General features: G+C 40.9%; 3 protein-coding genes across 7 annotated transcripts; 2 read left to right on the top strand and 1 right to left on the bottom strand.

Annotated features, from left to right (window-relative positions):
• The first annotated feature begins 260 nt into the window (after nt 1–260).
• slc37a4a (solute carrier family 37 member 4a) lies at nt 261–5,135 on the top strand. 5 transcript variants are annotated; one of them, XM_055012077.1, is made up of 9 exons: nt 283–421; nt 631–1,289; nt 1,553–1,785; nt 2,540–2,783; nt 3,225–3,383; nt 3,485–3,570; nt 4,321–4,434; nt 4,522–4,660; nt 4,817–5,135. In XM_055012077.1, exons 2-9 carry the CDS (start codon nt 1,142–1,144, stop codon nt 4,981–4,983), a joined length of 1,290 nt encoding a protein of 429 aa, XP_054868052.1. In that variant the 5' UTR covers nt 283–421; nt 631–1,141; the 3' UTR covers nt 4,984–5,135. The 5 variants fall into 5 exon arrangements, with proteins under 5 accessions (XP_023142264.2, XP_023142257.2, XP_023142250.2 ...); XM_023286496.3 differs by having other exon boundaries at nt 261–385; nt 4,321–4,660; XM_023286489.3 differs by having other exon boundaries at nt 279–421; nt 628–1,289; nt 4,321–4,660.
• Nucleotides 5,136–5,462: 327 nt separating this feature from the next.
• Nucleotides 5,463–7,960, bottom strand: trappc4 (trafficking protein particle complex subunit 4). The gene is made up of 5 exons (XM_023286565.3): nt 7,744–7,960; nt 7,226–7,400; nt 6,440–6,543; nt 5,973–6,099; nt 5,463–5,835 (listed from the first exon to the last, which is right to left on the bottom strand). The coding sequence occupies exons 1-5, from the start codon at nt 7,916–7,918 to the stop codon at nt 5,757–5,759; spliced, it is 660 nt and encodes a 219-aa protein (XP_023142333.1). The 5' UTR covers nt 7,919–7,960; the 3' UTR covers nt 5,463–5,756.
• A 223-nt stretch (nt 7,961–8,183) lies between these two features.
• Nucleotides 8,184–10,981, top strand: rps25 (ribosomal protein S25). Its single transcript, XM_023286552.3, has 5 exons — nt 8,184–8,239; nt 8,822–8,911; nt 9,008–9,191; nt 10,723–10,821; nt 10,914–10,981. The coding sequence occupies exons 1-4, from the start codon at nt 8,237–8,239 to the stop codon at nt 10,815–10,817; spliced, it is 372 nt and encodes a 123-aa protein (XP_023142320.1). The 5' UTR covers nt 8,184–8,236; the 3' UTR covers nt 10,818–10,821; nt 10,914–10,981.
• The last annotated feature ends 1,041 nt before the right edge of the window (nt 10,982–12,022 follow it).

Raw genomic sequence — 12,022 nt, 5'->3', positions numbered from 1 at the left:
CGGTGTATTATTTAATTACATATTCAGCTCTCTGTAACAAGCTTGCAGGTGAATATTTAGCAAACGATAACACCCAAACTAATTCGTGTTTAAGTAAAAACAACCAGTGATGGCTAACTTCTACTTCTTTGCATGTCAAAAACAATCATTTATGTGGTTTACAGTTAATATATCCACCATCAGCTGCTGAAACAGGACGCTGTGTTTGGAACAGAAGAGCTCATTCATCCAGTCGTGTCGGTGACGTCAGTTCCGGGCGGAGCCAGCTCATCACATGATGCGGAAGCTGCACAGACTACACCTACTATATGAACTGAGCCTCTGTACATCACCACTGCAAACTCACGCGAAGTTATTTAGTAAAAAGGGCGTTTATGACCTTCAGGTAAAGAAAGAAGCGCTGGAGACAAAGATACTGCTGGTTTGTTGGCACTAAAGTATAGAATACTTTATTTTTTTACATAATACTTACTGTTAATTGTGATATTTTAGCTTAACTTGAACTTAACTGACATATTTGACTAATTCATACAGTAGTATTTATCCTTTATTCATGTCATATTTGTAACTGAGTACACGTTTGTCAACAACAAATACTATAGTTGAATCATTTCTGTGTCTGTCCAGCAGGTCTTGTGCTGATGAGGATCACCACAGTTCACTTCATTTGCAGAGGAGCCTCCCCCTGCTCTGCTCTACCTATTGGACTCCCCAGTAAATCATTAAACATCCGAATCAGAGGATTCCTTCCATAACATCCTCACATGAACAAACAGCAACAAAGCAAAACAATGCCAAGGCCACTATTGAAACAGAAGGACTGATTTGCCTCAAGGAAACTACACATCACATTCAGTGTTCGTGCCACAAAATTGATGGTTTCCTTTTCCAAACCTGCCCGGCCTGCAGCACATGGCAGCAAACCCAGATTCAATCAGCCGCAGGGCAGAGGAGTTGACCATTAACCTCCCGCGCTGATTGCAAACCCCTCTTCACTCGCAAGCAGCTGCTTCTGCACAGTGGATCCTGAAGCAAAGTTCACTGTCACAGGCAGCAGAAGTCTGTCAAACAGCGGGAGCTTGCTGCCTTCTCTGGATTGTGTTTTCTTTTTCCTCCTTTTTAAAGGACTAAATCTGCAACCATGGCTAAAGCAAACTATGGATACTACAGAGGCACTATATTTCTGGCCATGTTTGTGGGCTACACGCTGTACTACTTTAACAGAAAGACTTTCTCCTTTGTGATGCCGTCTCTAATGGAAGAAATTAAGCTGGATAAGGATGACCTGGGTACGAGACAGACATAAGTATTGCATGCATTCTTCTTACAGTCATAGTAAACGAGCTAACAACAGTTTTACATTTTTAAACAACACAGGTGTGCTCCAGACTAGCTTCTACCCATGCTGTTATATTGGCATGTCCTTGCGTATGTTTCATGTTTAAATGATTAAACTCTGTATTGCAGGTATGCTTTTAGCCTGATATCATATCCTGCTGTAGGTTTTATCTGCTGTGTGTGTCTCCTACTCTCCTGCGCTCTCTGTGTTCAGGCATGATCACCAGCAGTCAGTCGTTGGCCTACGCTATCAGTAAGTTCATCAGCGGCGTGCTTTCGGACCAGATCAGTGCCCGCTGGCTCTTCTCCATTGGCCTGTTCATGGTGGGAGGCATCAACGTGGTCTTCTCTTGGTCCTCCACCGTCGCTGTCTTCTCTGCACTGTGGTTTCTCAACGGTCTGGGACAAGGCCTGGGCTGGCCTCCCTGTGGCAGGGTGCTGCGAAAGGTATATGACCCAGATCGCAGTTTGTCCGTGCTGCCATGTCGTGGCATCTGGTTCAAGATGTAGATTTTTAGCTCAAATGTTATAAAGAAGAAACAGGCACTATAATACTTTTTGCCAGCAGCATGAAGTGTGATCTGGGTTAAGTTATAGGCAAAAGCACATCAAATCCAAATCAGGAACATGAAATACATAATGGAAGAAGTCACACTAGAAACACTGGGTTTTTACCCAATTATACTGCAGATAAAACACATTGAATGTTCAAGATAGTCTGTTGACATTGACTAAAATGAATCTAATTTCATTTAAATAACTGCTTCAAAATACAATGCTAGTTTAGATTCTATTCGCATATTCGTCATGATTTTAAAACAATAGCACAAAAAAGTTTAACTGAAATCAAAGTTTTCATGTATCTTCTGTAAAATGCTTAAGGAGCATATCATTTTTACCTCTTATTGTGTAGGCTGTTCATTCTCCAAAGCCGCAAATGTGGAAAACTGATGTTTTTGCACATAATATATCTAAATAATCTAAAATATCTTGGAGCTCAATCAATCAAAAAGGACATTTTTGTTGCAGATTTCAGTATCTAGTCACCACATGTAATATGGCAACTGTCAAATAATTTCCATTCACTTATTAGCTGCTATCCAGTTAATTCATCCTCCCTTTGGATCAAAGACCAATTTGTGACACTGCCTGTTAGAAATACCCTGATTTCATGTCATTCTTCTGTCTTTTCTGCTGTCAGTGGTTCGAGCCGTCTCAGTTCGGGACATGGTGGGCAGTTCTCTCCTGCAGCATGAATCTTGCCGGTAGCTTGGGCCCCATTATTGCCACGGTGTTGGCTGAGAGCTACAGTTGGAGGGCGATACTGTCCGTCTCTGGGATGATTTGTGTGGCGGTGTCCTTTGTTTGCCTTCTGGTTATCAAGAATGAGCCTAAGGATGTGGGGCTGCCAAACATAGAGGCAGCCGCCAAGAAGAGCAAAGGAGGTGAGACTGATTTTTCCTAACAGTCAAGTTGTGTCCAGTGCTCTTCTCTGATGGTGGCTGAATCTTGTTCAAACATGCAGGCAGATAACACATAACTGTGCATTGTGGACATGTGTGTGTGTTGTTGTACTGCTTGTGTTTCTAGTGTGATGACTAAAGGTCACTGACTGGGTGGACTCTACACCCAGTGTGCCCCTCGCATGGCGCTAGTGTGAGTCTGGCGGTACATACTTGGGCAAAGTGAGAACTCAGCATGTGAGCCTGAGCCAAAGAGATGTTTTATGTATGAAGCCGATTAGGAAAAAGATCCGTGTCACCCCACCTCAGCTATGTGGATATCGTGTTACACCCACTGTGTCATATTGATAGTAGTGCCCATACAAAAAGGGCTTAAAAACATACGATTAACAGGTATTGATCGATCTTCTGCCTCCTGTTTAGGATCCTCCAGCAGTGAGAGCACCCTGTCTGAGTTCCTGCTGTCGCCCTACCTGTGGCTGCTGTCCGTCTCCTACCTGGTGGTGTTTGGGGTGAAGACGGCCTGCACCGACTGGGGCCAGCTGTTTCTCATCCAGGACAAGGGCCAGTCAACACTCATGGGTATGGAAAAGGTGTAGTAAAGACACCTCCAGAGTCTGTTAATAAATACACTGAGGGTCCAGCTCATTATTTCTTGTGAATCACTGTATTCCTCTTCATAGGCAGCTCATACATGAGTGCTCTGGAGGTGGGAGGCCTGTTGGGGAGTCTGGCAGCAGGTTACCTCTCTGACAAGGCTGTGGCCAAAGTGAGTTTGCTTTTTGTTTTTATATTTATCTTTAATGGTTTTATTATTTAACTTCATTTTTAAACTTCTAATTTCATCTCACTTCTCTTTGATGTGTGCCTGCAGCTTCGGTTTTTGTCTCTGCTCGGCTTGCTTAGAAAAATAACAGCTGATTGATGTAGACAGTGATATTACAAGGAGGCGGTACATTTAATGATTTTATCTGGCCTTCAGAATCAGCTATGTGCATCGGAGCTGCTTTTTTAATTTCACAAATCTCAAAAGATTTCTGCTGGGCGATTAACATTATGAATTACAAAATATGCAGACCTTTTTTGCATTTTAATAGTGCATCATATGTGGTATCTACTTCTACTCCACTTCCTTTTCACACTGACTTGTTTGCATAACTTTATAGAGATTTCAGTCATGCAAAGGACTTTGAATGTCTGAGTGGTCACAGTCTACCCTCTTGCAGTGATTTTTTTTGCAAGAGCCAAGCAAAGCAAGAGCTCTTTATAATTATTCCAAAAAAGGTATGTATTCATTAATGGTTAGTGCAGCAGGGTGATGTGTCAGACCACTTCTTTTGCACATCCCAAGGCTCAAATGTCTCATCCTTACATAAAAAATACTCTGCAACCTTTCTCGTCCTCATTTTGTGATCAAATAAGAGTTTTGCAACACTAAAAATCAGTAACAACCACACCTTTAACTGGCCGATCGTGGGATTCTGCTTATATTTTGCATATTTGTCCTTCTTTTGTGCAGCAAGGCGTGAGAATCTATGGCAATCCTCGACATTTCATCCTGATCTGCATGATGGCAGGAATGTTCGTGTCCATGTACCTGTTCAGAATCACAGTTACTCCCAACAGCTCAAAGGTAACAGTAACATCCCAAAGGACAAAAATCGATTACTGCATGTCAAACGTGGTCATCATCACACATTTATCTCTCCTGACCATCCAGGTGTGGATTCTCAGCCTTGGTGCAGCTTTTGGTTTCTCCTCTTATGGACCAATAGCACTGTTTGGAGTTATAGCCAATGAGAGCGCTCCATCTAACTACTGTGGGACGTCGCATGCCATTGTTGCCCTGATGGCCAACAGTAAGTTGACTGGTTTTCATTTCAGAATCATTACATTCTTCTAACAACCGCTGGGCCTCCCCAAGTGACACGTTGTATTTTTATGGTTCTTTTGGGTGTTTTGCTTCCTATATTTTCTCATCACTGGGGTGAACTCGTCCATTTGTGTTTCCTTAGTTGGTGGCTTTCTTTCCGGTCTACCATTCAGCACCATTGCGAAGCACCACAGCTGGGAAATGGCCTTCTGGGTAGCAGAGATCGTCTGTTTAGTCACTGCCGTTGGATTCTTCCTGCTGCGCAACATCCGAACCAAGATGGGCCACGTGTCCAAGAAGGCAGACTAACATCTTCACACCTCAGCCTCTGCACCCAGAGGAAAACTCAGTACTTTGAGCCTTAATTGTATTTTCATATTTTTTCAGACTGAATTCTTTTTGTACCACTATGTTTCCACTGTCAGTTTTGCATTATATAAACAGAAATGAAGCTCGGAGAATTTGAGCGTTTTGTCTTTAAAAAAAACAGTTGTGCAAGGTGCTTCTTTACATAAAGTATTTACAGTCTGCATACAGTCAATCGGTAACTCAGCAAATGTGGCAAAAACACAATTACACACGGTTTACTCTTTAAAGGCCAATGCAGTATGTCAATGGGAACAGCACCAAACTAAAGCCTGGTTTAAAAACTGGTATATTTAACAATACCCGGGTTTAAAAATACTAGAATCATGAATGGACGTACAAGAATTAAACAATCTTTTCTGAAGAACGCACAATGTGTGGGCTGCATTATGAGAGCAGTCAAAGGCTTGAATAAAGGACACTTTATAATTTTTTTAAAAAGTTATTTTCAGAATTCATAGACAATGCCCAATAGACTACTGTGAAATCACTCAGCATTTCAATATGCATGCAGCCAAAGACAAATACAATGCAAAACATGTACATACTGTATGTCATTTAATCTTTTAAGTATTTACAAAACAAAATGTATTTACAATGTGTTAAAGAGCAACTGGGGAAAAAAGAAATTGGTAAAAAAAAAAAAAAAAAAAAAAAAGCCCCAAAAACAATACACTAATTTCTTTCCAGTCTCTGAATCTGTTGTCCTCTCTGGTTTAAGATCCTGCTCCAAAGTTTCCAGCTTTCTCTGCGACCTCCAGCGCACTTTTCAGATTCTGATCAAAGAGTTCACACCTGAAAATCAAAGGACAAGGATTTGATGTGTGGTTGTTAGACACTGGATACTGACTATGTAATGTCTGTAACGTGACATACACTACAAAACTAAATTTAAGACCCAAAAGCAACATGATCCTAATTCTGTTTATTACCTGATTGGCATTTCCAGAGAATAAAACGGGTTCTTGAGGGCAAAGTCTGAATAGATCTCATAAATCTTCCTCAGAAGCGCATCAATACCAGACTGTCGAGGGTCCGCCAGCACGATAAACTTTATCCCTGAGAGAGCAAAGAGGGAACGAGAAAATCAGAGACACCAAAACTTAAAAACAGCCTCTTTAAAACATACAGCAGGAGGCAGTAAGGTGTATTTTACAGGATGTTTTAATGGGTAGATATGAGCTGCATGTTTCTGACTATGGTCTATTAACAGCCAAAATGTAATTGTACTGTTTTACGTCCAACTTTCTGACCACTGAAGCACACACTGCTGCTGCTTTCAGATACTTGTACAAAAAAAAATCTATATTAGAAAATACTGTTGATCACAATGAACTACAAAATTACATCTTTGTCTTTTTTATTTTTCCCTGCAATCAAACACGTTTGCACCACTAACCTGTGAGAGTCTGGAAGCAGTGGAGTTTGAAGACGTCCGTTTCTAGCATCTCAATCCCTGAACTGCCAGCTTCAGGGGACAGCTGTGAACCTATAGCAAACAACCTACAGGAGAAATCACAAAGACAGCCGTGTTGATTGACGTTAGACACATCCGACCCCAGCAAGACCTGAGTGAATTAGCCTGCTCACCACTGAGAAATAAAAGATCATAGCTAGACATACAAGAAGATCCTGAGGAGTTCTAAGTGGTCCGTTTAGTGCCTTGTCCAAATCCGGTTCCACTTAACCACCCTACAGTCTCAGAGTAAATACAGAATATACAGACAGGTGACAAATTAAACAAAAGATTGAGATAAAGTGTCTTACAAAGGTATTGGGTCAGAGTAGCTTCAGTGCATATTGGCATTGATTTAATACGTCTCTGGAACTCTATTGAACAAGCCAGTCCAAAATTTAAAACAGGTGTTCAACTGGGTTGAGATCTGGTGACTGTGAGGGCTATAGCAGACGATTCACATCATCTTCATACTCATCAAACCACTCAGTGACCGTTCTTGCCCTATGGATGAGGGCAAAATCACTCTTACTAAAATATAAAGGTTTTAGCATATTATAGAGAATGAATGTGATAATTCAGAACTTGCAGTGACCCTTCTCTCTAAGAGGACAAGCAAACCAGCACATGCCCCCATAGCATACCACAGAGCCATCATATCATCTCAGTATAGAGGTCATTGGTTCAGGGTTTTCCTTTAATCTGTCACCCCTTTGTATCATGACTTACGAGTGGAACATGGAGGCCAGCATCAGCTTCTCATTGGAGCTCAGGCGTGCTCGTCCAAAGCGAATAGACACCGGATAATTGGAGGGATCCTTCAAGTATTCAAGGATGTCTTTTCCTTCAGATGTATTCTTCCCGACCACATCCACTCCATTGATCGACAGCACTGCGTGGCCCACTAAGGAATCACAACACAAACAGTTTAGAAGATACGCTTTAAAGTCAGACTGTCATTTGGACTAATGATGAAATAATTAAACCGTAACATCCGGATACACTGTCACATAGGTGCAACAGGGTAACTTCAAAATGATATATAGCTACTGCAAGAAAGCAACGTTTTAGCTAACTTAGTCCACAGAAAAATGTCCAAATTAGTGCAACCTAGCTAATACGATGCTTGACATGGATGTTTTGCCAACATTAGGACACGTACTTTTCGTCTCGTTTAGCTAGGACACCACATAGTGTTCAATGGGTTTCCACTGCAGCTAGCTAATGAAACATGCTAACGCTCTTACCTCTGATTCCGTCCCGCTGTCCGAACGAAACCACGACCTTCTCGTCGTGGTGCTTCAGCACTAAATCTAAAGGATAACTGAAGGTCTTCTCGACCTCCGCTCTCGGCACATAGTTGTCATATTGGTAAATTAAACCTCCAGCTTTATTCACCACATATACACTGAATATCACCATCTTTGCGACGTCCTGCCCAGCTGACAAAACTGTCACGTGACCCGGGCGTTTTGTCTAAAAGTAAACGTTTAAATTCGCTCTTTTTCACCCGGTTTAAATTTCTGAAGATCTCATCCTCGTAATAACCTCGAACATACCAGTACGTATGTTGTTAAGTACTTCTGTGAGTTGGTAATGATCGTTAAAGTCAAGAAACACTTGGAACACAAGAAAACTCCATTTCCCATAATTCCCAGCCTCCCTTCCGCATATACGGGTTGTCTAAGGGGCTCGTGCACGGGCGAACTTCCTTTCGCTCCGACATCTTGACGAGGAAACATGGTGAGGACAGTTATTACACGTTTCTTTGAAGCAAATGAGACATTTCCAGTTTAAATTTGACTTAACTGGAGTCCTAACTGTTCGGAATACGTTGTAGTAGGAATGCGCTGTCCTCTGCTGTGATAGGAGAGCGTGTTTTGAAGCCATAAATCGTGAAATTTTACTCATTAGCGGCTGGCTTGCTAGCTAGCCACTGTGCTAATTCCACCATGCTTGCAGCTACACTGAGCCCCCCGAAAACGAGCCGAATAAAGTTGTCGCAGATATTCCCACATAAATGATGACTATATATGTATACATACAATGAATAATTTGAACTCTATCCGCTGAAGCTAACGATGGGAGTACTTGCACTAATTATAGTGAGACTAGAAATCCGTTTTGAAGACAAGGCCGTTCCATGCCGGTCATCCGATCACAGTATAAACGGATATCTTTGTCAACTAGCTTCATTATCATCCCAATTACATATCTATGAAGCATCCTTGTCTTGAAATACGTTATGACATGTGCTGCCAGGTCGCGCATTTAGCTCCACACTGAGCCATCGTGTTATTATAACTTCACGTCCTCTGTTTCCAGCCTCCTAAACAAGACAAGAAGAAGGACACTGGGAAGTCCAAGAAGGACAAGGACCCAGTCAACAAGTCTGGAGGCAAAGCCAAGAAGAAGGTATGCAGTGGTTGAGGAATATTTTTTTTTTTGAGTGAAATGCACTGTGGAGCTTACCTCATCATTTAAACAAAACGTCTCTGTGAATGTGAGCAGAAGTGGTCCAAGGGAAAAGTGAGGGACAAGCTCAACAACCTGGTCCTCTTCGACAAGGCTACCTACGACAAGCTGTACAAAGAGGTTCCCAACTACAAACTCATCACCCCCGCTGTTGTGTCAGAAAGGCTGAAGATCCGTGGCTCTCTGGCCAGGAACGCCCTCCAGGAACTGCTCGCCAAAGGTAAAACTCACATTTTTAGTTTCAAGTTCCCAATAGTGCATGTTGGATCTGTATTTTTAAAATTCTGTACTTGAATAATGGCCTTGACAGTGGGGCTGGACTTAAGGCAGATGGGCATTGGTAAATGTCCTGCACTCATATGGTGCTTTTTTACCATTTGAAATGTATTTAAAACATTTTACAATATGTGATCTATTCCCTCACACACCAGTGACTGCAGCTGGAGTAACTTTGGGTATATAGTCTGCTTAGGGACACTTAAGAAATTGAAAAGGCTGGTGATCCATTGATCTTAAAATTAGTGATCAACCCATTCATCACCTGAGCCACAGCTGCCAACTCTTGTTTGCCCAGCAAGTTGTTTTGACAAGTGGCGTTTTAGCTAAAAAAGCAAAAAATGAAATTAGGTGTCTGCATACATTTACATTGTTTTAAATATATATTTTTTTTGCATCCAATAAGTGAATCTAGTGAAAAATCAATTCAAAGTGGCGCATGTGAGCTTGGCAGGATGTTTTCTTAAACCATCAACAGAAAGCTTATTGACCAGAAAATATAAGTTATGCACTAAAGGCAGAGGTGGAGCTGGCTCTAGCTGCAGCTCTACAAAAAGCAGCAGTTGCATCTCTTGCCATCTACAATACTGTGATGCCACATTAAGTTCATCTGATGAATACCCCCCATAGTCATCAGCTCTGCTCATTGGCTGTGACTAATGTTTACAAATGCTTACGCTGTATGCATCCAGGCCAGAGTGCTTTTGTATCAGTTCATCACTTGTTCCACAATGACACTGATGTGTTTGGGTAATATGCAGCATGACTACTTGTCATTTCGTTTGAGATCATTTAGCCTCTCCTCATCTTAAAAATGCTGGATGAAAACAAGTTGTGTAACAGCGAATGCTATTTTAAAACAGTTGAATAATGCAGAACTGTCATGCATCTCAGCACATGTCAAATAAATAGTTTATATAAATAATAGCTAACTTGTTTCTATTTGAAACCTGCCACCTGTAACAAAAAAAGGATTTGCTGTCTGCTTTGAATTTATTTTTCTTTCCTTGAGATGTATTAAGATGGGAAACCGATTACTCATTGTTTCAGTAACATTGTGTTGTGGGAATACTTTGCCTTTTTTTTTTTTTTATTACCGACACAAATTAGAGTGCACTAAAGCATAAACGCGTTTTCACTGACTGCAGCATCATTTGCTGGTCGACAGCACTGATGACATTGTCTGTATAATTCTTGGTGCCAAAATTAATTTTCATTTCTAAAGCTCCAGACATCTCTGCAGCCAGATTAAGTATACTGCCTGCATTTACAACTTGTCTCCTTGTAATATATGCATTCGTTGGTGTTTGGAAAGTCAGACACCTAGACCCTGCTGTGACATTTGAAATGATGCACACAAAGACTAGTCAAGTACATTGCAATGCCTGCTGAATAAAAAGTGAATATATCAGATGTTTCTCTGTGAATATGTGGATGAAAATGCTGACAGAACATGTCCCCGTTTTGTTTTCCAGGCATGATCAAACTGGTGTCCAAACACAGAGCACAGCTGATTTACACACGTAACACCAAGGGTGGAGATGAGGAGGCAGCAGCAGAGAAAGCATAATCAGGTACAGCAGCAGAAACTGTAAATCATTGTGCTGCTATTTTTTTTAAGCTGCACTCACTGACCTGCAGTATCTTTTTTTTTTTTCTCCTCCAGGTCCTCCTGTTTGTTTCCTGCGATGAGCTGTTTGTAATGAAAAGTGAAATAAAAATGTAAAGACAAAATCTCTTTGTATTTGCTTTGTTTCCTGTTCATCCAGGTTTATCACAGCTGTTATATAGTCATTATGTTAATTAGATACTAGAAAAAGAGTCAAAATTGTAGGGAACTGTATTGCAAAATATTTTCATATCATCCAAAAACATTCTAATCAAGAAATACTAACTAAAACTAAAAAGATGAAGATGACATGAAAAGATAAGGCACTAATCAGCAAGTGTGCCCTAACCAACTAGTGTGGTTAAGTAATTTATTAGTTACCACTTTATCCTCAGGCCATGCGCACATATACACAAGTATTATTTAAAAAGTTGCTTTTTCTGAATCAATACAGTTTAGATCACTGAAAACAGCTTTTGGAAAACTTTCTAGGGTGACTTATTAGAAACGTAGCCAGGGAAAATGTTATTTGGGTTGTGATGCTAGTGTTGCCTCCTATTTACATGAGACAATTTTGTACAATGGCAGATGTGGCTGAAATAGTCATAGTGCACAGCTTGTTAACAGGACTTTCTACATGTTTACACACAAATCTAGGTACTTTTCCACTATACTGAGGAACAGAGGTGTCCGAAGCGTTTCACGCGATTCAGCATTTCGTTGATGTGCCATTGTTAAAATAGGCTTCTGACTGACCAACAGGCTTTAGGTTATGTCCTCGGCTTTTCTTGACAGCATTTTAGCACATTTTTTTGCATTTTAACATGGATGTATATTTTCAAAAAATTTCATTATGAAGAAGGGAATTAAGAAAAAATATCCTTGTACATATTATAAGTTTATTCACACACTCACCGTAGTCACATTAGTTTTTTGTGCGTATTGTGTAGGTTTCCTCTAAACTGGAAAGCAGTATGGAGTGTAAATAACATAATTCTCATGCCTTGCACCAGACTGAGGTACTCGTCTCGGAGCTGCAGCTGGTCCCTGGGTGATTCACTGCCTAATGCTCCTTGAAGTTAAGACGACTTAACTACAAAGCAAAAATGTCCCCATGAGCAACAGTCTTTTGTTGTGTGTTCAAAAATTCTCTTCAAATTCTGATA

Source organism: Amphiprion ocellaris, chromosome 7 (genome assembly GCF_022539595.1).
Source record: "Amphiprion ocellaris isolate individual 3 ecotype Okinawa chromosome 7, ASM2253959v1, whole genome shotgun sequence".
Classification (NCBI taxonomy): domain Eukaryota; kingdom Metazoa; phylum Chordata; class Actinopteri; family Pomacentridae; genus Amphiprion; species Amphiprion ocellaris.
Note: the sequence above shows the minus strand (reverse complement) of the source record. Positions and strands in the feature narration are given on the sequence as shown.

Bases quoted from the DNA above. Each gene is read 5' to 3' on its own strand.
- trappc4 (XM_023286565.3), bottom strand. From the start codon at position 7,918: ATGGTGATATTCAGTGTATATGTGGTGAATAAAGCTGGAGGTTTAATT. The intron at 6,100-6,439 runs GTTAGTGGTGCA...TTGCTCTCTCAG, and splicing joins CTGCTTCCAGACTCTCACAG to GGATAAAGTTTATCGTGCTG. The intron at 5,836-5,972 runs GTAATAAACAGA...TTTGATTTTCAG, and splicing joins TCTCTGGAAATGCCAATCAG to GTGTGAACTCTTTGATCAGA.
- rps25 (XM_023286552.3), top strand. The intron at 8,912-9,007 runs GTATGCAGTGGT...GAATGTGAGCAG, and splicing joins GAGGCAAAGCCAAGAAGAAG to AAGTGGTCCAAGGGAAAAGT. The intron at 9,192-10,722 runs GTAAAACTCACA...TTTGTTTTCCAG, and splicing joins CCAGGAACTGCTCGCCAAAG to GCATGATCAAACTGGTGTCC.
- slc37a4a (XM_023286496.3), top strand. From the start codon at position 1,142: ATGGCTAAAGCAAACTATGGATACTACAGAGGCACTATATTTCTGGCC. The intron at 3,571-4,320 runs GTGAGTTTGCTT...TCTTTTGTGCAG, and splicing joins CTGACAAGGCTGTGGCCAAA to CAAGGCGTGAGAATCTATGG. The intron at 4,661-4,816 runs GTAAGTTGACTG...GTGTTTCCTTAG, and splicing joins TGTTGCCCTGATGGCCAACA to TTGGTGGCTTTCTTTCCGGT.